The 23143-nt window shown below is 43.5% G+C and overlaps 2 protein-coding genes across 2 annotated transcripts in view; both read left to right on the forward strand.

Moving 5' to 3' along the window:
- The window catches only part of map3k15 (mitogen-activated protein kinase kinase kinase 15), a 48576-nt gene extending 38819 nt beyond the window's left edge, over positions 1-9757 (forward strand). The window contains exons 20-29 of the mRNA XM_055881985.1: positions 862-1039; positions 1662-1779; positions 1997-2053; positions 2239-2424; positions 5185-5290; positions 5382-5628; positions 6052-6164; positions 6378-6484; positions 8362-8438; positions 8823-9757. Of these exons, the coding sequence (XP_055737960.1) occupies positions 862-1039; positions 1662-1779; positions 1997-2053; positions 2239-2424; positions 5185-5290; positions 5382-5628; positions 6052-6164; positions 6378-6484; positions 8362-8438; positions 8823-8913 (1280 nt within the window). The 3' untranslated portion in view covers positions 8914-9757. The remainder of the gene's footprint in view (positions 1-861; positions 1040-1661; positions 1780-1996; positions 2054-2238; positions 2425-5184; positions 5291-5381; positions 5629-6051; positions 6165-6377; positions 6485-8361; positions 8439-8822) is intronic.
- Positions 9758-14688: 4931 nt separating this feature from the next.
- On the forward strand, positions 14689-16215 carry LOC129823376 (C-C motif chemokine 20-like). Its single transcript, XM_055882296.1, has 4 exons — positions 14689-14850; positions 14965-15067; positions 15256-15333; positions 15542-16215. Exons 1-4 carry the CDS (start codon positions 14772-14774, stop codon positions 15582-15584), a joined length of 303 nt encoding a protein of 100 aa, XP_055738271.1. The 5' UTR covers positions 14689-14771; the 3' UTR covers positions 15585-16215.
- The last annotated feature ends 6928 nt before the right edge of the window (positions 16216-23143 follow it).

Consider the following 23143-nt stretch of genomic DNA (forward strand, 5'->3'; position numbering starts at 1 on the left):
GTATTATAAATAATTATAAATAAATTATAAATAAACTTTCATGAAAATATAAGTGTAATACATCAAAATAAAATTCAACAGCACACTGTCAAAAAAATGAATAGACCCAAAACTGAGGCTTGAATGGAAATAAAGATGTTTATTGAAACATCATTGTAGAAGAAAGTGAAAGGTGAAACAAAACAGAAACGTTTGGGCCTCAGGTCATCATCAGTTTAAATGTATCGCGCTGCATGAGGCAAATGGTGGTTACACCAAATACTGACTGCTTTTCTGATCCACGCCCCACCAACAGATGCATATCTGTATTCTCAGTCATGTGAAATCTATAGATTAATGAATTTATTCCAATTGACCCAACTGTAACTCAGTCAAATCTTTGAAATTGATGAGTTTTATATTTTTGTTCAGTGTGTGTATAGCATGTGTGACTATGTCTGTCTGTGGTCGTGTCTACATGTATCTGTGAGTGTCTGTGATCATGTTGCTATCTATCTGTTTCTGCTAAAGCAGAGTCCCGTCAGCACATTTCTGTTCCAGCCCAACAATATCACACCTGAGTAGTTAAACCCGGTGTGATAGTGTTGGAATCGTACAAAAATGTGTCGGCTCGGAAAGACTTGAAAATCCCTGCTAGTATGTCCTTATCATTGCCAAGAGGTCTGAAAAATATCTCTATCGCAACTGTTGCCATGGGAATATGCCCAGAAGCATTATGGCTAGATAGCTAAAGCTAGCTGATTGCTAAACAATATAAGTAGCTAGTTAATTAAAAACGCTAGCCAACCAGTTCTCTTGATTAAGCTGGTTCTCTTACACTGTGTGTGTGTGTCTGTGTGCGTGTGTGTGTGTGTTGGCCAGACTACATCCGCAGTGTGTCGCTGCCAGTGCAGTTACAGTGTGAGGCCACCGGGAGCAGCAGCAGCGAGCCTGGCTCAGTGAGTCCAGACTGCGACTCCAAACAGGATGTCTTCTTTCAGAAGAACAAACAATCAGGGTCAGAGAACCTGCTCAAACCACCTAGCAACAACTACCTAAGGTACACATAAACACACACACTTCAGGTGTAGAGGTGTGTGTGTGTGTGTGTGTGTGTGTGTGTGTGTGTGTGTGTGTGTGTGTGTGTGTGTGTGTGTGTGTGTGTGTGTGTGTGTGTGTGTGTGTGTGTGTGTGTGTGTGTGTGTGTGTGTGTGTGTGTGTGCGCCAGGTGGTCATAGCTGATCCTGCTCTAATGCCTTTTACAGCATCCGTCTAATTCCTTGCGGTGACTTTTACAACCTCCAGAACACACACACTCAGTGTGCCATGCAGCCAGGAAACCTTTGTATGTGTAAACACAACTGAAGTCACACCGGGGTTACACACACACTTCTCAATTACCTCATATCCCTGCACACTGTATATATAGCCAAGTTATCATTACTCCTGTTATTATTATTATTATTTTTTATCTCTGCATTTTTTATCTTTGCACTGATAGTCTACATCTTTGCACTGTTAGTCTACAAGATGTGACACACACACACACACACACACACACACACACACACACACACACACACACACACACACACACACACACACACACACACACACACACATGTTTTCCAACAGTAGAATAGGGTGTCATTATTCTATATGAATGTCATTGTATTGGTCAGTGTACCGGATGAGGGGTCAGTGTCAGAGGACCGTAGCTCTCCTGCGTCTCTAGAAGACAGAGATGGAGGGCTATTCCTGCTGAAGAAGGACAGCGAGAGGAGAGCCATCCTCTACAAGGTGTGTGTGTGTGTGTGTGTGCGTGTGTGTGTGTGTAATAAAATATTCAAAGAGGGTTAATTCATTAACATCTCTCTCCTCTACAATTCATTAACATCTCTCTCCTCTACAATTCATTAACATCTCTCTCCTCTACAATTCATTAACATCTCTCTCCTCTACAATTCATTAACATCTCTCTCCTCTACAATTAATTAACATCTCTCTCCTCTACAAGGTCCTAAACGAGGACCAGGACAAAGTAATCTCCAACCTCCTGGAGAACCACATACAGGTGTGTGTGTGTGTGTGTGTGTGTGTGCGTGTTTGTGTGTGAGAGAGAGAAAATAAATAAAATTGTGAATTGATTAAAGAAAGAGCAACCAGATATTGCCACAATTTTCTACTTCTTTCTCCCTCTGTGTGCGTGTGTGTTTGGTGTGTGTGTTTGGTGTGTGTGTTTGGTGTGTGTGTTTGTAGGGCAGTGAGGAGTTGCAGCTCTCCGTGGACCACATTAAACAGATCATCTGTATCCTGAGAGATTTCATCCACTCCCCGGAGCGACGCGTCATGGCAACAACCATCTCCAAACTCAAACTGGACCTAGACTTCGACTCCACATCCATCAACCAGATACAACTGGTTCTTTTCGGCTTCCAGGATTCAGTGAGAACACACACACGCGTGCACACATACAATCCTTTCGGAAAGTATTCAGATCCCTTGACTTTTTCCACATTTTGTTACGTAACAGCCCTATTCTAACATCGTTGTTCCCCCTCATCAATCTACACACAATACCCCATAATGGCAAGCAAAAAGCGGTTTCTTTAAAAAAATAATAAAGTATAACATTTACATAAGTTTTCAGACCCTTTACTCAGTACTTTGTTAAAGCACCTTTGTCAATGATTACAGCCTCGAGTCTTCTTGGGTATGATGCTACAAGCTTAGCACACCTGTATTTGGGGAGTTTCTCCTATTCTTCTCTGCAGATACTTTCAAGCTCTGTCAGGTTGGATGGGGAGCGTTAATGCACAGCTATTTTCAGATCTCTCCAGAGATGTTCGATCGGGTTAAAGTCCGGGCTCTGGCTGGGCCACTCAAGGACATTCAGAAGATTGTCCCGAAGCCACTCCTGCGTTGACTTGGCTGTATACTTTGGGTCGTTGTCCTGTTGGAAGTTGAACCTTGAATCTTGTTTCTCATGGCCTGAGAGTCCTTTAGGTGCTTTTTGGCAAACTCCAAGCAGGCTGTCATGTGCCTTTTACTGAGGAGTGGCTTCCGTCTGGCTACTCTACCATAACGGCCTTATTGGTGGAGTGTTGTAGAGATGGTTGTCCTTCAGGAAGGTTCTCCCATCTCGATAGAGGAACTCTGGAGCTCTGTCAGAGTGACCATCGGGTTCTTGGTCACCTCCCTGACCAAGGCCCTTCTCCCCTGATTGCTCAGTTTGGCCGGGCGGCCAGCTCTAGGAAGAGTCTTGAGGGTTCCAAACTTCTTCCCATTAAGAATGATTGAGGTCACTGTGTTCTTGGGGACCTTCAATTCTGCAGAAATGTTTTGGTACCCTTCCCCAGATCTGTGCCTCGACACGATCCTGTTTGGAGCTCTATGGACAAATCGTTCGACCTCATGGCTTGGTTTTTGCTCTGACATGCACTGTCAACTGTGGAACCTTATGTAGACAGGTTTGTGCCTTTCCAAATCATGTCCAATCAAGTAAATTGAACACAGGCAGACTCCAATAAAGTTGTACAAAAATCTCAAGGATGATCAATGGAAACAGGATGCACCTGAGCTCAATTGTGAATCTCATAGCAAAGGGTCTGAATACTTTACTTTTATTTGTAATACATTTGCAAACATTTCTAAAAATCATTTTTTTGCTTTGTCATTATGGGGTTATTGTGTGTAGATTGATGAGAAAATATATATATATTTAATCAATTTTAGAATAAGGCTGTAAAGTAACAAAATGTGGAAAAAGTCAAATGGTCTGAATACTTTACAAATGCACTGTTCGCAGGACTACTCGGAATAATGGTCACATCCAGATTAATGTAGAAGTGTTTAGAAACATTATATTCTTATTTACAATAAAAATGACTCCAAAATGACACAATACATTATTTACCATTAATTTATTTTGGGCACAAAATAATCTGAAACAACCAAAACAAACAGCAAATGCATCCAACAAGATTGTAGAGTCCCAAGCTTGATGTAATCACTGTACTTTAATACACATATACAGTGTTGTGAAAAAGTATTTGCCCCCTTTCTGATTTTCTTTATATCAGATCTTTTTGATACTGAACGTTATCAGATCTTCACCCAAAACCTAATATTAGATAAAGGGAACCTGAGTTTACAAATAACAACAACAAAAATATATTTATTTAATTAACAAATGTAACACCCAATTCCTCTATGTGAAACAGTAATTGCCCCGTTACTCAATAACGGGTTGTGTCACATGTAGCTGCAACGACTTCAACCAAATGTTTTCTCTAGAAGTTGCTCAGTCTTTCACATCACTGTGGAGGAATTTCGGCCCACTCTTGCATGCAGAACCGCTTTAACTCTGCGACATTTGTGGGTTTTCAAGCGTGAACTGCCCTTTTACACTACCACCACCATGCTTGACAGTTCTTACTGTGGAATGCAGTGTTTGGTTTTCGCCAGGCATAATGGGGCCCATGTTGTCCAAAAAGTTATACTTTTTACTCATCTGTCTAAAAAACATTCTTCCAAGAGTCTTGATGAGTATCCAGGTGCTTCCTGGTGCTTTTTGACTCAACTTCTTGGATGAGACGGGTCCCATTATGTCTGGTGAAAACCAAACACTGCATTCCACAGTAAAAACCTCATACCAACGGTCAAGCATGGTGGTGGTAGTGTGATGGTTTGGGGATGCTTTGCTGCCTCAGGACCTGGATGACTTGCCTTAATAGAAGGAACCATGAATTCTGCTCTGTATCAGAGAATTCTGCAAGAGACTGTCAGGCCAACCGTCTGTGAGCTGATGCAAGACAATGATCCAACACAAGTCTACATGAAAATGGTTAAAAAGCAACAAATGGGAAGTTTTGGAATAGCCTAGTCAAAGTCCAGACCTAATCCCAATTGAGATGTTGTGGCAGGACTTGAAACGAGCAGTTCATGCTTGAAAACCCACAAATGTTGCTAAGTTAAAGCAGGTCTGTATGCTTTCCCAATACCTTTGGTCCCCTAAAATGGGGGGTATATGTACAAAAAGTGGTATAATTGAAAATACCTTCAAATGAATGCTGACAGTCTGCACTTTAACCCCATAACCAATTCCAATGTTCTGGAGTACAGAGCCAAGACAACAACAATGTGTCTCTGCCCCAATACTTTTGGAGCTCATTTTGTGTGTATGTGTGTGTGTGTGTGTTCAAGGTGAACAAGGTCCTGAGGAACCATCATATTAAACCTCACTGGATGTTTGCTATGGACAACATCATCAGACGAGCAGTACAGGCTGCAGTCACCATCCTAATACCAGGTGTGTGGTTACTGCTAAAGCGCTCAATAAAAAAACTTGCTGAATTGTAGCAACCTAACCCTTCACCCCTGACCTTTAACTTTCCCTGTAGAGCTCCAGACCCACTTCGGCCCGGCCTCGGAGAGCGAGGGACCAGATAAGGAGGAGGAGGAAGAGGAGGAGGAGGCAGAGTTTGGCCCTGTATTGGTCACGCCTCCAGACGACCCTGCTGTGACCCCCGAACCCGTGGTGACCTCAGCAGTCAGTACGCTCAGCTCCGCCCTCTCCTCCCCGCCTCCGCCTCAGCGCTCACAGCCTCTTGGAGCCCAGTTGGGCCGGCTCAAACAGGAGACCAACCGGTGTGTGTGTGTGTGTGTGTGTGTGTGTGTGTGTGTGTGTGTGTGTGTGTGTGTGTGTGTGTGTGTGTGTGTGTGTGTGTGTGTGTGTGTGGGTACTCACTGAGTCCTGGAATCCAAACATAATCAGTTGTATCACACACACACATAAATACTGTATTATGATATACACACATGCACACACACACAGATAAATACTGTATAGTGTATACACATACACACATACCAATGAAGAGCGGCTGAGGTTTCTATTTCATGTTGATCAAGAGTTGTCTTACCTACTTAAAATGAATGAACCTAAGTGCTTCAAGATAAGAGGGCTTGATGAATAGAGGATTATGAATGAAGTGGCCTTGTAGCACCTCGAGCCCAAGTAATGGAATAGAAGAAATATGTGGAATGGCTGTCCTGTTCTGCCCCCTGCAGGTTGTTGGAGGAACTGCTGCACAGGGAGAGAGAGTACCAGCAGGTCCTGAAGACAACACTACAGCAAAGACAACATGACCTAGAGCTGGTCAGGGTCAGATACAGACCCCTAGGTACACACACACACACACACACACACACACACACACACACACACACACACACACACACACACACACACACACACACACACACACACACACACACACACACACACACACACACACACACACACACACACACACACACACACACACACACACACTGGTATCCCTGGTAACTTGTCTCTCCCCATCTCTCTCTCCATCTCTCTTTTTCTTTTTCAGACATTCCTCCTCCCTCTATCTTCCAAGTCCCAGTTGACCACGAGCCTGATAAGCAGCTCACTGATTGGCTGAAAGACCAGAGTGCGGATGCAGACACCATAGACAAGGTTGATCCATCTACATTGTGTTTGTGTTGTGGGTCCATGGGTGAAATTGCCACGGGGGATGGGGGGACATGTCCCCCACAATATTCAGAACAGGTCCATTTGTCCCCCCAATAATTTCTTTAAAATAAATAAATGGGTTGGGGGCCCTCCAGATAGCATATGAACACGTCATAAGCGATGGGAAAATGTGTAGAATTTGAGGAAATTAGCCTTAACGGTCGACTTTGGGCACAATGTGTCATTCTGGTAATGCGTGCTGCGACAGATGTAGTTTATTCGTTAGATAAGCTATTGATGTCATTTCACAGGATATGTTTTTGGATGGAAGCTGTAGAGATAGGCAAGAAATGTCACTTCTTTGGCCAAGTGTCTTATTCGTTCAATAGCATTAAATTACCTGGTATGATGGTGTATTGATCAGTTATACAGTTTAGATATGTTATTTTTGCATTTCTGCACAAAGTAAACCTTTAAAGTAACTGTCCAGTGTTTACAGATTTCTATGAAATATGACCTATAACTAATTACAATAGATTTTCTTCCAAAAAATGGTAATTAAGTATGTTAAAAGCATATTTTCTGTGTTGGATTGGTGTGGGCGTACCCCAACAACAGAATGGCGTTGGCGTATACCGATCAATAAAAATATTCATGCGAGTAGACCGCTGATTGGCCAGCTCCTCTATGAGGAAATAGCAATCATTTTTTTAAATGGTCTGTTTGAGATATAATTTCGAGGTGGGTTTTTTTTATTTTAAATTTCACCAATTTATGCATTGGCCACAAATACCAGTATAGAATGAGCCAAAAACTTTATTTGGGTATGAGTTAACAGAATATACATTTTTTGATGGACAGTTAATTTAAAACTGCAACAGTTTCTCTTAGCTTTATGGCAAAATTTGTAGAGTATCAGGAAATTGGCTTTAAAACTGCAAAATGTTCTCTCATCCTCATGGTAAATGTAAAGAATAGCATGAGATGAGCTATAAAACGGCACATATTTCTCTCTGCCCCATGACAAAATGTATAGAATTGCAGGAAATTTGCTTTAAAACTGCAATATTTTCTCTATGACTCATGACAAAATGTTTAGAATAGCATTATAAAAGTCCAACAAAAAAAATCTGCCCCATGGCAAAATGTGTTGAAATGCAAGTTGCACTTATACTTGGTTTTCAAAATACCCCTCCATATACCCTTCAAAATAACCTTCAAGACAGGCATAATAAGTCATGTCAAACTGTGTAGAATTGCAGGAAATGCATTTTATATATTTAAAAACAAATTCTGGGGCAGGACCCCCGTCTAATGTTTGTCCCCCCCCCCCCCCCCAATATCTACACCACAATGTCATCCTTGTGTGTGTCAGTGTTTATGTGTTGGTCGTGTTTTTATTGGTTATTGAGTTGAGTTTGCCATTGGTTGTTTAGTTTATTACATCCCATGTCCGCTCTTTAACTGTTGTATGTTCATATATCAGTTATATAGTTGAGTTGTAGTATAGTTCAGAGGAGGCTGGTGAGAGGAGCTATAGGAGGATGGGCTCATTGTAAAGGCTGGAATGGGATACATTTTATTTAACCTTTATTTTATCAGGGAGTCCTACTGAGACCAAGGTGTCTTTTACAGATGAGCCCTGAATTCATTACAGAAAATACACACATCAATATCAATACAAAATGCAAGCAGAAAGAAAAATGAATGGTATCAAATACATCAAACATATGGAAACCACATCTTTGACTCCTTTCCATGTATTCCATTCCAGCCATTACAATGAGCCCATCCTCCTATAGCTCCCCCCACCAGCCTCCTCTGGTATGGTTGTATACTGGTTATAGTATGGTTCTATGTAGTTGATGTTTCTGTCTCAGTTTGTAATGGAGGAGTACACGCTGAGCGATGTCCTTAACGATGTCACTAAGGAGGACCTGCGCTACCTACGCCTACGGTAACTACTCTGTGTGTGTGTGTCATTGTGTTTCTGTGTGTGTGTGTGTGTGTGTGTGTGTGTGTGTGTGTGTGTGTGTGTGTGTGTGTGTGTGTGTGTGTGTGTGTGTGTGTGTGTGTGTGTGTGTGTGTGTCTGTGTGTCTGTGTGTCTGTGTGTGTGTGTGTGTCATTGCATGTATGTGTGCCTGTGTGTGTGTGTATCATCACGTAGTAGAACCTGTGGCAACACACTTTAAGTAATACTGTATTTTTGTTTTTCTCTCTCTCTCTCCCTGTGTGTGTGTGTGTGTGTGTGTGTGTGTGTGTGTGTGTGTGTGTGTGTGTGTGTGTGTGTGTGTGTGTGTGTGTGTGTGTGTGTGTGTGTGTGTGTGTGTGTGTGAGAAGGGGTGGGGTGCTATGTCGTATATGGCGAGGTATCCAGAGGCACAGAGAGCGAGAGAGGCTGACAAGGGATGACTCCAAAGATGACGGATGATGGGATACATGAACTACGACTGCCTTAACACACGCACACACAGAAATAAAATGAATAGAACGAGCGTCCCCATTCAAGTCAATGATGGCCTAATGGTTGGGCAGGCAGCCATTGCAAGTGTACCCATAGGGGCAAAGCAGAACGTGAAAGCTGGAAGTGTACCCATCAATCTGTGTTGTGATTTGTTGAATCAACTCAACTGACATAACAAAAAAATACATTCCATGAGCCACATCAGTTAGCATCATTTGAATGAACATTCTATACTACCATGGGAATTATTGCATCACAATACCAGGTAGCCATTGCAAGTGTACCCATTATTACCAGTCAAATTGCCTAAGTTAGAGGTTGCAAACCCATTCTATTCATTCTATTTCTATGCATACACACACGCACACACCGACCAAACTGTTGTGTGTATGTGTTTGATTGAGTGTGTGATTGAGTGTGTGTGTGTGTGTGTGTGTTATGTACACCCCACGGGCTTCTTAGGTTTCGTCCCATGCCAAATTCTGCCTGCTCATTGGTCCTGTATTGCACCAGGAAGTTTGTGGCCCTAGCCAAGAGAGGCAGTGGGCATTTAGTTACACACACAACCAGTCTGTAATGTAGTGTTTATTTTTTGGTCTCTCTAATTCTGTATAGTGAGGTGTATAGTATAGAGGTCTATAGTGTAGAACTGTGTTTGTAGTTAGCACAGGTCTGTGGCTTTTCATGTTTTAGTCCAGCTGTGTTCATGTTTCAGATGTCTTCATGTGATTTCAATGTGTTACTTTAAAGGTGCAATATGCAAGATTTACAGCTGTTCCAAGGTCATTTCAATAAATTATATATACTCATTGGTTCTTGAAAAATAAGCCTGTACTTGCATAATATTAAGAAACTATGCGGTAACCATGACTACTTTCTGGTACGTTTTTGTTCTGAGGGTTAACGAGAGATTAACCCTGAGATAAACATTGACCAGAGTTTTGAAGAGCAAACACACGCACTCCGAAAGGGAAACTCCTGTGGAAAGCATCCCCACAACATTCTGTAAACACACATCTATAACCCTCAGTTCAGATGCACTCATTATTAACAGAGACAACACTCAGTTGATAAAATAGATCAAGTAAGTTAAGATCTATAAAATCCAGACAGATATAGGGTAAAGATCAGAGGTCTGGTTGATGGTGTTGGTATGATGTCAGTAGCAGGGCATAGTGGTAGAAAAGGTGGGTAAACGCTGAACAACAGTCCAGATGACAGGCGGTAAGTAAGGCTAATGCTGATATTGTGTAGTAGGTGATTGAATGCGATTCACCAAATAAAAAGGTGAATAAAGGTGTTTCCCCTGCATTACATCCCTGTGGGTCCAGAGTCATAAAGCCACATAGTCCTTATTTGTGTTACTATTTTTAGACCTACAACTCTGTGGTTATTTATAGAATGTTGGATGTTCTAAGAATGCCCCTGATAACACCAACACCATCCCTTCCTGCTGCTGAAGATCAACTATCTCTCTCTGGATCTGATTACGCTCTACTCTGACCTTGGGTGATTATCGTGTGTGTGTGTGTGTGTGTGTGCGGTCTCAATGTGTCTAGGTCTTATAATGGACTTATGGTGTAGAGCCGTGGTTTAGTGAGTAACACTTCCAGCTCTATACACAAGTGCTATTCCCCACCGGAGATCGTGATTTAGTCCCTGAGTCTACCACTCACACTTTGACTCCTCCTAACCTCGTACCCTCTCTGTTTTCCTGATCTACAGTGCATTCGAAAGTATTCAGACCCCTTAACCCTTTCCACATTACGTTACATGACGTTACAGCCTTACTCTAAAATTTATGAAATCGTTTTTTCCCTCATCAATCTATACAAAATACCCCATAATGACAAAGCAAAAACAGGTTTTAAGAAATGTTTGCAAATGTATTAAAAATAAAAAACTGAAATATTCAAATATTTACTTAGTACTTTGTTGAAGCACCTTTGGCAGAATTTACAGCCTTGAGTCTTCTTGGGTATGATGCTACAAGCTTGGCACACCTGTATTTAGGGAGTTTCTCCCATTCTTCTCTGCTTATCCTCTCAAGTTCTGTCAGGTTGGATGGGGAGGGTCGCTGCACAGCTATTTACAGGTCTCTCCAGAGATGTTCAAGTCTGGGCTCTGGCTGGGTCACACAAGGACATTCAGTCAGTCCCAAAGCCACCCATGTGTGGTCTTGGCTGTATGCACTGGATCAGGTTTTTATCAAGGATCTCTCTGTACTTTGCTCTGTTCCTCTTTCCCTCATTCCTGACTAGTCTCCCAGTCCCCGCCACTGAAAAACATCCCCACAGCATGATGCTGCCATCACCATGCTTCATCGTAGGAATGGTGCCAGGTTTCCTCCAGACGTGACACTTGGCATTCAGGCCAAAGAGTTCAATCTTGGTTTCATCAGACCAGAGAATCTTATTTCTCGTGGTCTCAGAGTCCTTTAGGTGCCTTTTGGCAAATACCAAGCGGGCTGTCATGTGCCTTTTACTGAAGAGTGGCTTCCGTCTGGCCACTCTACCATAAAGGCCTGATTGGTGGAGTGCTGCAGAGATGGTTGTCCTTCAGGAAGGTTCTCCCATCTCCAAAGAGAAACTCTGGAGCTCTGTCAGAGTGACCATCGGGTTCTTGGTCACCTCCCTGACAAAGGCCCTTCTCCCCCGATTGCTCTAGGAAGTGTCTTGGTGGTTCCAAACTTCTTCCATTTAAGAATGATGGAGGCCACTGTGTTCTTGGGGACCTTCAATACTGCAGACATTTTTTGGTACCCTTCCCCAGATCTGTGCCTCGACACAATCCTTGTCTCGGAGCTCTACGGACAATTCCTTCGACCTCATGGCTTGGTTTTTGCTATGTGGGACCTTATATATAGATATGCCTTTCCAAATCATGTCCAATCAATTGAATTTTACAACAGGTGAATTCCAATCAAGTTGTAGAAACATCTCAAGGATGATCAATGGAAACAGGATGCACCTGAGCTCAATTTCGACTCTCATAGCAAAGGGTCTGAAGGTATTTCAGTTTTTATTTGTTAATACATTTGCAAAAAAATCTAAAAACCTGTTTTTGCTTTGTCATTATGGGGTATTGTGTGTAGATTGATGAGGTAAATCATTTATTTAATCAATTTTAGAATAAGGCTAACATAACAAAATGTGGAAAAAGTCAAGGGGTCTGAATACTTTTCGAAATGCACTGTATCTTAACTACAACATGTAATTTATGTAAGGTGAATCTCCACTCTCCTAAAAGAAAAAATAAAGGCCTATAAATGTCTTCATTAAGTGTCACCATATCTGTTGAGAATAGAGACATCAGTTCAGCTATTCATAGATAGCTCAGCTTTTATAGCCTCTCTCTGCACGGAAGTGCAGGGCCTCTGTCTAAAGTTTCCAATGTTGGGTCCCTATGCCGGTTGGATTTCATCACACACAATAAACGTGTACATACACACTTTATCATGCCTACACAGGTTAGAGTTCAGGTGAGTCCACCTACACAGGTGAAACCAGTGTTCGAACACACACACACACACACACACACACACACACACACACACACACACACACACACACACACGTACACTCCCGGTGTGGAGGAAGAATGATGCAAGAAGATGTTGTAGGCTATAAACACATCTACAGCATGTTAAATCAGCCATTGTCACATGACCCCATGACATGAAACTGAACATGACCTTAATCCTTAAGAGTCCATTGATGCACTGGTGGGTCAATCTAAGTGACATAATACAGAAATACCCATCAAAATCTGCCAATTTAAGATAGAAATACTCTACATGACCAAAAGTATGTGGACACCTGCTCGTTGAACATCTCATTCCAAAATGATGGACATTAATATGGAGTTGGTCGCCTCTTTGCTGCTGTAACAGCCTCCACTCTTCTGGGAAGGCTTTCCACTAGATGTTGGAACATTGATGTCGGGACTTGCTTCCATTCAGCCACAAGAGCATTATTGAAGTCGGGCACTGATGTTGGGTGATTAGGCCAGGCTCGCAGTCGGCGATCCAGTTCATCCCAAAGGTGTTCGATGGGGTTGAGGTCAGGGCTCTGTGCAGGCCAGTCAATTTCTTCACACCAATCTCGACAAGCCATTTTTATATGGACATCGCTTTGTGCACGGGGGCATTGTTATGCTGAAACAGGAAAGGGCCTTCCCCAAACTGTTGGAAGCACAGAATCATCTAGAATGTCATTGTATGCTGTAGTGTTAAGATTTTCCTTCACTGGAACTAAGGGGCCTAGTCCGAATAATGAAAAACAGCCCCAGGCCATTATTCCTCATCCACCAAACTTTACAGTAGGCACTATGCATTGGGGTAGGTAGCCTTCTCCTGGCGTCCTCCAAACCCAGATTTGTCCGTCGGACTGCCAGATGGTGAAGCGTGATTCATCACCAGAGAATGCGTTTCCAGTGCTCCAGAGTCCAATGGCGGCGAGCTGTACACCACTCCAGCCAACACTTGGCATTGCGCATGGTGTTCTTAGGCTTGTGTGCGGCTGCTCGGCTATGGAAACCCCTTTCATGATGCCCCCGACGAACAGTTCTTGTGTTGACTTTGCTTCCAGAGGCAGCTTGGAACTCGGTATTGAGTGTTGCAACCGAGGGCAGATTATCTGCTACGCACTTCAGCGCACGGCGGTCCCGTTCTGTGAACTTGTGTGGCCTACCATGAGAAACCATGAGACATCCCAAAAATCGGTCTTCTATCGAAAACGTCTGTACGGTTTGGCCTCCACAAGTGTCAATGGACTCTTCTGAAGGTAATCCATACAAACAAATGGAAGTAGTTTTGTGCCAATAAAAATAAGGGGTTGAATATGTGTCAAATATGTGTAAAAAAAAAAAGTATATATTTCCTGAGCTTTCTTATATCTCCTGGATATAGGACAGACACTTCAAAACCTTATTCCTTATGATTTATTTTTTGATTGTCTTTTTTGCCATTTATGAATGCATTATTCAATGTGTTTCCCCCTGGACTTTTAGAGGTTAAACTGATCAAACCTAAACCGGATGAACATAACTCAACCTCTGTCAGAAGCTTAGCTTTTAGTCTGAACTGACGTCTAATTGGACGAGTAGAACAGGGCTGCCCAATCCTGGTCCTGGAGGGACGAAACACTTCTGGTTTTCATCCTCTCCGCCTAATAAGGGACTAATTCAGACCTGGGATACCAGGTGAGTGAAATTAACTACCAGGTAGAAACAAAAAACAGAAGTGTTTAGGCCCTACGAGTCCAGAATTGGGCAGCCCTGGTCTAGAAAGTAACCTGGTTGTAATTGGGTGATATGATGTCTTCTCAACCAGAACACCATTTTACTACCAGAAGATGATGTCATTATGACACTGGACAGAATAGCCATGACATCAACTCCCATTCATTGAACTGTTTTCACACTCCTCAGTTAAGATTGTGCCGTTCTACTCCCACACTCTGCTCACATTCCAGTCCTATCTTTCAGTGGAAGGAAATATGATCATTAACCTGCAGTCAAGGAGGAAGTGGAGAACAAAAGTAACTTTCTCTGGCAGAGCACACATATGAGCACACCAACAGTCCTTCAACAACCTAATAACCCCACTTGCACACCCACAGTTCCCCCCACCTCCCAACCCCCTGACAATACTTTCCATGGCATTGCTATCACCTGTTGGGAAACTCCAGCCAGTGCCCTACTTAAGGAGCTCCAAATCCCAGTCAGAAACACAATCTCTCTCACTCTCTCTCAACTCTATTGAAAAACACTTTCTCTCTCGCCCCTTTTCTCAGCATCTCTTTGGGACCCATCTGAAGATTAGGATGATAAACTGTAGAGTGTGTGTCCTGGCTGCGCTGTTCTCTCTCCTCCTCATCACCCTCATTCCAACCACACAATCGGGTGAGTGCCAACACACACACATGCTATATATGCACGTGAACCTTAGTACAAATACATGCATGCAATGTCTCTTGCTGACACACAGAAAAAAAAAACGTATGTGTTTGTGTGTAGCGGACTGCTGTCTGAAGTTCACTCAGCGTCCGGTGCACTGCCGATCGCTGAAAGGCTACACCTTCCAGGACATTACTTCCTCGTGTGACCTCAACACTGTCATGTGAGTCATCCTCCAATCACATCCTAGCACATTGTGTGTAGAATAGTGGCTCGTATTTCCTTGATTCCTCTTATCTTCTCCTTCTCCAATGCATTCGGAAGAAAGGAGAGAGGATCCGAGGAAAGACAATTGACATTCAGTCACTGTGTGTGTGTAATGTGTGTTGACATTGTACTGTGTTGTTGCAGCTTCCAGAATCGAAGAAACAAGTTTGTGTGTGCTGACCCCTCTATAGACTGGACAAAGAGGGTACTACGCTGTCTGCGGTGAGTACACTTGTGCATGTGTAGGCATGTAAGCATTGAAAATTGGTGTGTATCTTTGTCTAACTCTTTGTGTGTGTGTGTGTGTGTGTGTGTGTGTGTGTGTGTGTGTGTGTGTGTGTGTGTGTGTGTGTGTGTGTGTGTGTGTGTGTGTGTGTGTGTGTGTGTGTGTGTGTGTGTGTGTGTGTGTGTGTATGTGTTTTGTTCATAGCAAGCGTCAGGAGAAGAAATCCCAACTGAAGAAAAGGGTTTGAACTCATGTTGCAGTGGAGAGGGCTTTCATTACAGAACATCATGTAATATATTATTGATATAATGTCATATTTTACTGAGACAAACAGCAATATATCTCAATATACAGAGAGATTCATGAAGGTTAAGTGGCTGAAATCATTTAATATAAGTGATTATTTTTCATCATATCTGTGATTCTGAGGTAGTTTGAGTTTCATCTCAGTTTGTGTATAATAACTGTATTTATCATCGTTGTTGTTCTGTTTTATAAACAGCAAGTGTAGTATTTCTGATACGCATATAGATGTTTTATAAACAGCAAGTGATACGCATATAGAAACATTAAAACATAGTTTTCACACAGAGTACAACAGAATGTTTTTGTGTTGATGTTTCATATCCTCTCTCCGATTGAAGCCAGAGAAACCTTTTAACTTTGTATTTCCAAAGTGTCCAAATCTCTATATGAGTTTTACTGAAGTGTACTTACTTTAAGCTCAGAGCTATGAAATAGATAATAAAATGGGTATTTGAAATACTGTACTCTTATTGTATGTGTACTAGGCTACCGGTATGTGACAACAATATAAAGCTAAAAATGCCATTATCATTCACACAAAACATTTAAGAGTGTCGGGAGGGATATCCAACACAGACGCATGCACACATGCATGAATAGGCCTATCAATGGTATGCTTATTTTTGCTTCCTTGTGTCCTTTAAAAAATATATATTTTATTTGATAAATTATACTTTTTTGCTACCTTGTGTCCTTGTTCACCTACCTACTATCTACAGCAGTCACTATAGAGGGCTTGTAGTTGCGTCACAAATCACCTAGCAACCGTACCGAGCGCCACACCGAGGACCAAAGTCCTCCAATCGCCCACCTGGCTGGATGCGTTTTGCTACCACCGGAAACTTAGGGAAGATTGCCCATTATTACGTTTTTCTAAAGATCTATAAAACGGAGGAAGTGGAAAAACCTATTCAACTAAGTAAATATATGTTGATCAAAAACGATGTATTACTAACTAGCTTGCTCCAGAAACATAGTCTGCAGGCTAACTCAAATGAGCTGCTAACGTAATGTTCACTAGTTAGCTAACTGTACATACTGTATAACTAGCTAGGTGAATTAAATATAACCAGCTTGCTAACTTCATTATTAGCTATTTAGCTATCTTGATGTGTGTGTGTGTGTGTGGCTTCTGTTAGCTATCTTGACTGTGTGATTTTAGGTGGCTTCTTGTGTAAATATTTTCCGTCTGGATTTTAATGATTTGTATTTAGATTTTATTGTTTTTTTAATGATAATACCATACGAGTGAGAACCCAGAGTAAGAAAGGCAGACATTGAAGAGAATGTGGATGGAAGGGTGGTAGGAGTTGCCCTCATACGCGGGCAGACACCTGTTCCAGAGAGCGAGCGGGAGGGCGACTCCAAATGCATTTGTAGCTCGCAAACAGCTATGGAAGAGGGTGAAATTATTAGTTAGCACTACCAGCTGTCAGAGACGGGAGAGTAGACTACTCTGGATAGGGCAGGTAACTTTGTGTGAAGACATTATAAAACAATTCTCCAGTTCCAGTCCCTAGCGATAAAAACTGAGGACAGAGATATACAGTGCAAAGTATTCAGACCATTTGACTTTTCAAAAATGGTGAAAATGTATGAAACATTTCAAACTGAAATGTCACAATTACCTAAGTATTCAGACCCTTTACTCAGTAGTTTGTTGAAGCGCCTTTGGTAGGCTGGACACATGACATTTTTAACAATGCTTTTTTTCTGATACAAACTAGTTCATTGCATCCGCGGTGGAGCCCAGTTTCATAATATTAGCATATGTCCCATCTGTTTGTCATAGTTTTTAAGTAATCACGAAAAAACAGGCCTTATTTTAGGGCATTTTCACCCTGCCAGCTCCTATTAGTTCTATTGAGCACAGTGGCACCAACTCGCCTTCCGAACGTTCTATTCACAGTTTATTGTTGTACTTCACAATGCCTGCTTTGCTATTGTTGGCAATGAGACTTGTCCACGTTGTTTGTAGTTAAAATGTAAACAAACAAAAAAATGACTCCTGTAACTCTGAGGTCGTCCCATTGTTTACTATAGGGAAATACAGGTATGTCTGTCTATTTTGCCAAATATCTCGCAATGTGTATATTTAGATTTTTCCTTAATTGGACACCATTTTAAACATGAGAATATCCTCTTTCTAATTGTGTAAGGCTGGTCAGCGTACTCTGTTGTCATCAAACGCTAACCCAGAAATAACTTTTGCCCTTGGAACACTGAGCTCCCACCATTGTTTTCCTCCAGTCAAAACAGGCTTGCGAACGTATCGATTCCATTGCTATGGGCTTGCGCTAGTGTTCCAGCTTAGCCAATGTTTCTTTTGCCATTTTTCAGCCTTGGGTGAATTTTGACTCGTTCTATTGTCCAGCCTATTTTTGGCAGCGATTACATCCTAGAGTCTTCTTGGGTATGATGCTACAAGCTTGGCACACCTGTATTTGGGGAGTTTCTCCCATTCTTCTCTGCAGATCCTCTCAAGCTCTGTCAGGTTGGATGGGGAGCGTCTCTCCAGAGATGTTCGATCGGGTTCAAGTGCGGACTATGGATGAGCCACTTAAAGACATTCAGAGAATTGTCCTGAAGCCACTCCTGCGTTGTCTTGGCTGTGTGCTTAGGGTCGTTGTCCTGTTGGAAGGTGAACCTTCGCTCCAGTCTGAGGTCCTGAGCGATCTAGAGCAGGTTTTCATCAAGGATCTCTCAGTACTTTGCTCCGTTCATCTTTCCCTCGAGCCTGACTAGTCTCCCAGTCCCTGCTGCTGAAAAACATCCCCACAGCATAATAGTACCATGCTTCACCATAGGGATGATGCCAGGTTTCCTCCAGACGTGACACTTGGTATTCAGGCCAAAATGTTCATTCTTGATTTCATCAGAACAGAGAATCTTGTTTCTCATTGTCTGAGAGTCCTTTAGGTTCCTTTTGGCAAACTCCAAGCGGGCTGTCATGTGCCTTTTACTGAGTAATGGCTTCCGTCTGGCCACTCTACCATAAAGTCCTGATTGGTAGAGTGCTGCAGAGATGGTTGTTCTTTGGAATGTTCTCCTATCTCCACAGAGGAACTCTGGAGCTCTTTCAGAGTGACCATCGGGTTCTTGGTCACCTCCCTGACTAAGGCCCTTCTCCCCCTGATTGCTCAGTTTGGCCCGGCGGCTAGCTCTAGGAAGAGTCTTGGTGGTTCCATATTTCTTCCATTTAAGAATGATGGAGGCCACTGTGTTCTTGGGGAACATCAATGCTACAGACATTTTCTGGTATCCTTTCCCAGATCTGTGCCTCGACAGAATTCTGTCTCTGAGCTCTACGGACAATTCCTTCGACCTCATGACTTGGTTTTTGCTCTGACATGCACTGTCAACTGTGGGACCTTATGTAGACAGGTGTGTGCCTTTCCAATTCATGTCCAATCAACTGAATTTGCCACAGGTGGACTCTAATCAAGTTATTTATCTAAATAATGTATTTCTGTTTTTTTTTTTATATACATTTGCAAAAAAATCCTAAACCTGTTTTCCCTTTGTCAAGATCAAATCAAGTTTTATTGGTCACATACACATATTTAGCAGATGTTATTGCAGGTGTTGCGAAATGCTTGTGTTCCTAGCTCCAACAGTGCAGTAGTATCTAACAATTCACAACAATACACACATCTAAAAGTAAAATAATGGAATTAAGAAATATAGAAATATTAAGACGAGCAATGTCTGAGGGGCATTGACTAAAATACAGTAGAGTACAGTATATACATATGAACAGGCTGTGGCTCAGGTGGTTGATGTCCTTGATTATCTTTTTGGCCTTCCTGTGACATCGGGTGGAGTAGGTGTCCTGGAGGGCAGGCAGTGTGCGCCCGGTGATGCGTTGGGCAGACCGCACCACCCTCTTGATAGCCCTGCGGTTGCGGGCGGTGCAGTTGCCGTACTGCCTGTGTGGGTGGACCATTTCAGATTGTCAGTGATATGTATGCCGAGGAACTTGAAGATTTCACCTTCTACACTGTGGTCCCATCGATGTGAATAGAGGTGTGCTCTCTCTGTTGTCTCCTGAAGTCCACCATCAACTCCTTAATTTTGTTGACATTGCGGGAAAGGTTATTTTCCTGGCCCCACTCCACCAGAGCCTCACCAGAGTCTCGTCATTGTTGGTAATAAGGCCTACTACTGTTGTGTCATCTGCAAACTTGATGATTGAGTTGGAGGCGTGCGTGGCCACGCAGTCATGGGTGAACAGGGAGTACAGGAGGGGGCTGAGCATGCTCCCTCGTGGGGCCCCTGTGTTGAGGATCAGCGTAATGGAGGTGTTGTTTCCTACCTTCACCACCTGGGGGGTGGCCCGTCATGAAGTCCAGAACTCAGTTGCACAGGGCGGGGTTCAGACCCAGGACACCGAGCTTAATGATAAGCTTGGAGGGTACTATGGTGTTGAAGGCTGAACTATAGTCAATGAACAACATTCTTACATAGGTATTCCACTTGTCCAGATGGGATAGGGCAGTGGGCAGTGCAATGGCGATTGCATCATCTGTGGATCTATTGGGGCGGTATGCAAATTGAAGTGGGTCTAGGGTGTCAGGTAAGGCGGAGGTGATATGATCCTTAACTAGCCTCTCAAAGCACTTCATGATGACAGAAGTGAGTGCTACGGGGCGATAGTCATTTAGTTCAGTCACCTTTGCTTTCTTGGGTACTGGAACAATGGTGGACGTCTTGAAGCAAGTGGTGACAACAGCAGACTGGGATAGGAAGAGATTGAATATGTCCGTAAACACTCCAGCCAGTTGGTCTGCGCATGCTCGGAGGACGCAGCTAGGGATACCGTCTGACCCAGCAGCCTTGCGTGGGTTAACACGCTTAAATGTCTTACTCACGTCGGCCATGGAGAACGAGAGCCCATAGTCCTTGCGAGCAGACGGTGTCAGTGGCACTGGGTTATCCTCAAAGCAGGTTGTCATAGAGAGGCTTTTATTCTCTATTTTGGTTAGGCCAGGATGTGACTAGGGTGGGCATTCTAGTTTCTTTATTTCTATGTTTTCTGTTTCTATGTTTTGGCCGGGTATGGTTCTCAATCGGGGACAGCTGTCTATCGTTGTCTCTAATTGGGAATCATACTTAGGCAGCCTGTTTTTCCACCTTAGTTGTGGGTAGTTGACTTTGTTAGTGGCCTGTATAGCCCTAGTAAGCTTCACGTTCGTTTTTGTTGTTTTTTGTTTTTGTTGGCGACATTCAAAATAAAAAGAAATGTACGCTCACCACGCTGCACCTTGGTCCGGTCATTTCCCTGATGACGTTCGTGACACTCAGTCACCATGTCCATGTATATGTCAATGTTATGCTCAGAGACAACCCGGAACATATCCCAGTCCGTGTGATCAAAACAATCTTGAAGCATGGATCCTGATTGGTCAGACCAGCATTGAATAGACCTTAGCACAGATACTTCCTGTTTGAATTTCTGCCTATACAGAGGGAGGAGCAGAATGGAGTCGTGATCTGATTTTCTGAAGGGAGGGCGGGAAGGGCCTTGTAGCCATCATGGAAGGGAGAGTAACAATGGTCGAGAGTTTTTGTAGTGCGAGTACTACAGGGAATGTGTTGATAGAACTTCGGTAGCGTTTTCCTAAAATTTGCTTTGTTAAAATCCCCAGCTACAATAAATGCTGCCTCGGGATATGTGGTTTCCAGTTTGCACAAAGTCCAGTGCAGTTTCTTGAGGGCCGTCGTGGTATTGGCTTGAGGGGGAATATACATGGCTGTGACTATAACCGAAGAGAATTCTCTCGGGAGGTAATACGGTCGACATTTGATTGTGAGATATTCTAGGTCGGGTTAACAAAAGGACTTGCTTTCCTGTACATTATCACAATCATATTAATCATGAAACATACACCACCGCCTTTCTTCTTTCCGGAGAGTTCTTTATTCCTGTCTGCCTGATGTACTGAGAACCCAGCTGGCTGTATGGACGGGGACAGTATATCTGGTGAGAGCCATGATTCTGTGAGAGTATTTTACAGCCCCTGATGTCTCTCTGGAAGGAGATCCTCGCCCTGAGCTCGTCATCCAAGGACTGAACATTAGCGAGTAAAATACTCGGAAGCGGTGGATAGTGTGCACGCCTCCTGAGTCCGACTAGAAGCCGCCGACCTGCGGCCAACAAGAAAGAGTTCATCTCAGCCTATGCTTCCCTCCAGTCCCTCGACTTCTTGGCACTGACGGAAACATGGATTACCACAGATAACACTGCTACTCCTACTGCTCTCTCCTCGTCTTCCCACGTGCTCTCGCACACCCCGAGAGCTTCTGGTCAGCGGGGTGGTGGCACTGGGATCCTCATCTCTCCCAAGTGGACATTCTCTCTTTCTACCCTGACCCATCTGTCTATCGTCTCCTTTGAATTCCATGCTGTCACAGTTACCAGCCCTTTCAAGCTTAACATCCTTATCATTTATCGCCCTCCAGGTTCCCCTGGAGAGTTCATCAATGAGCTTGACGCCTTGATAAGTTCCTTTCCTGAGGATGGCTCACCTCTCACAGTTCTGGGTGATTTTAACCTCCCCACGTCTACCTTTGACTCATTCCTCTCTGCCTCCTTCTTTCCACTCCTCTCCTCTTTTGACCTCACCCTCTCACCTTCTCCCCTACTCACAAGGCAGGCAATACGCTTGACCTCATCTTTACTAGATGCTGTTCTTCCACTAATCTCAATGCAACTCCCCTCCAAGTCTCCGACCACTACCTTGTATCCTTTTCCCTCTCGCTCTCATCCAACACTTCCCACTCTGCCCCTACTCGGATGGTATCGCGCCGTCCCAACCTTCGCTCTCTCTCCCCCGCTACTCTCTCCTCTTCCATCCTATCATCTCTTCCCTCTGCTCAAACCTTCTCCAACCTATCTCCTGATTCTGCCTCCTCAACCCTCCTCTCCTCCCTTTCCGCATCCTTTGACTCTCTATGTCCCCTATCCTCCAGGCCGGCTCGGTCCTCCTCTCCTGCTCCGTGGCTCGACGACTCATTGCGAGCTCACAGAACAGGGCTCCGGGCAGCCGAGCGGAAATGGAGGAAAACTCGCCTCCCTGCGGACCTGGCATCCTTTCACTCCCTCCTCTCTACATTCTCCTCTTCTGTCTCTGCTGCTAAAGCCAATTTCTACCACTCTAAATTCCAAGCATCTGCCTCTAACCCTAGGAAGCTCTTTGCCACCTTCTCCTCCCTCCTGAATCCTCCCCCCCCCCCCCCCCTCCTCCCTCTCTGCGGATGACTTCGTCAACCATTTTGAAAAGAAGGTCGACAACATCCGATCCTCGTTTGCTAAGTCGTTTGCTAAGTCAAGTCTCCGCACCACGTGCTCTCACCACTGGTGTCCCCCAGGGCTCTGTCCTAGGCCCTCTCCTATTCTCGCTATACACCAAGTCACTTAGCCTGTTGGGGATGGGGGCGCTGTTTAGACTATTTATGCTAATGTGGCTAATTTTTTAAACGGCTTCCCACAAAATCCTT

The sequence above is a fragment of the Salvelinus fontinalis genome, chromosome 25 (assembly GCF_029448725.1).
Source record: "Salvelinus fontinalis isolate EN_2023a chromosome 25, ASM2944872v1, whole genome shotgun sequence".
In the NCBI taxonomy this organism is placed as follows: Eukaryota; Metazoa; Chordata; class Actinopteri; order Salmoniformes; family Salmonidae; genus Salvelinus; species Salvelinus fontinalis.

Coding starts and splice junctions, on each gene's coding strand:
- LOC129823376 (XM_055882296.1), top strand. CDS start 14,772: ATGATAAACTGTAGAGTGTGTGTCCTGGCTGCGCTGTTCTCTCTCCTC. Junction 14,851..14,964: donor CATTCCAACCACACAATCGG/GTGAGTGCCAAC, acceptor GTTTGTGTGTAG/CGGACTGCTGTCTGAAGTTC. Junction 15,334..15,541: donor AGGGTACTACGCTGTCTGCG/GTGAGTACACTT, acceptor TTTTGTTCATAG/CAAGCGTCAGGAGAAGAAAT.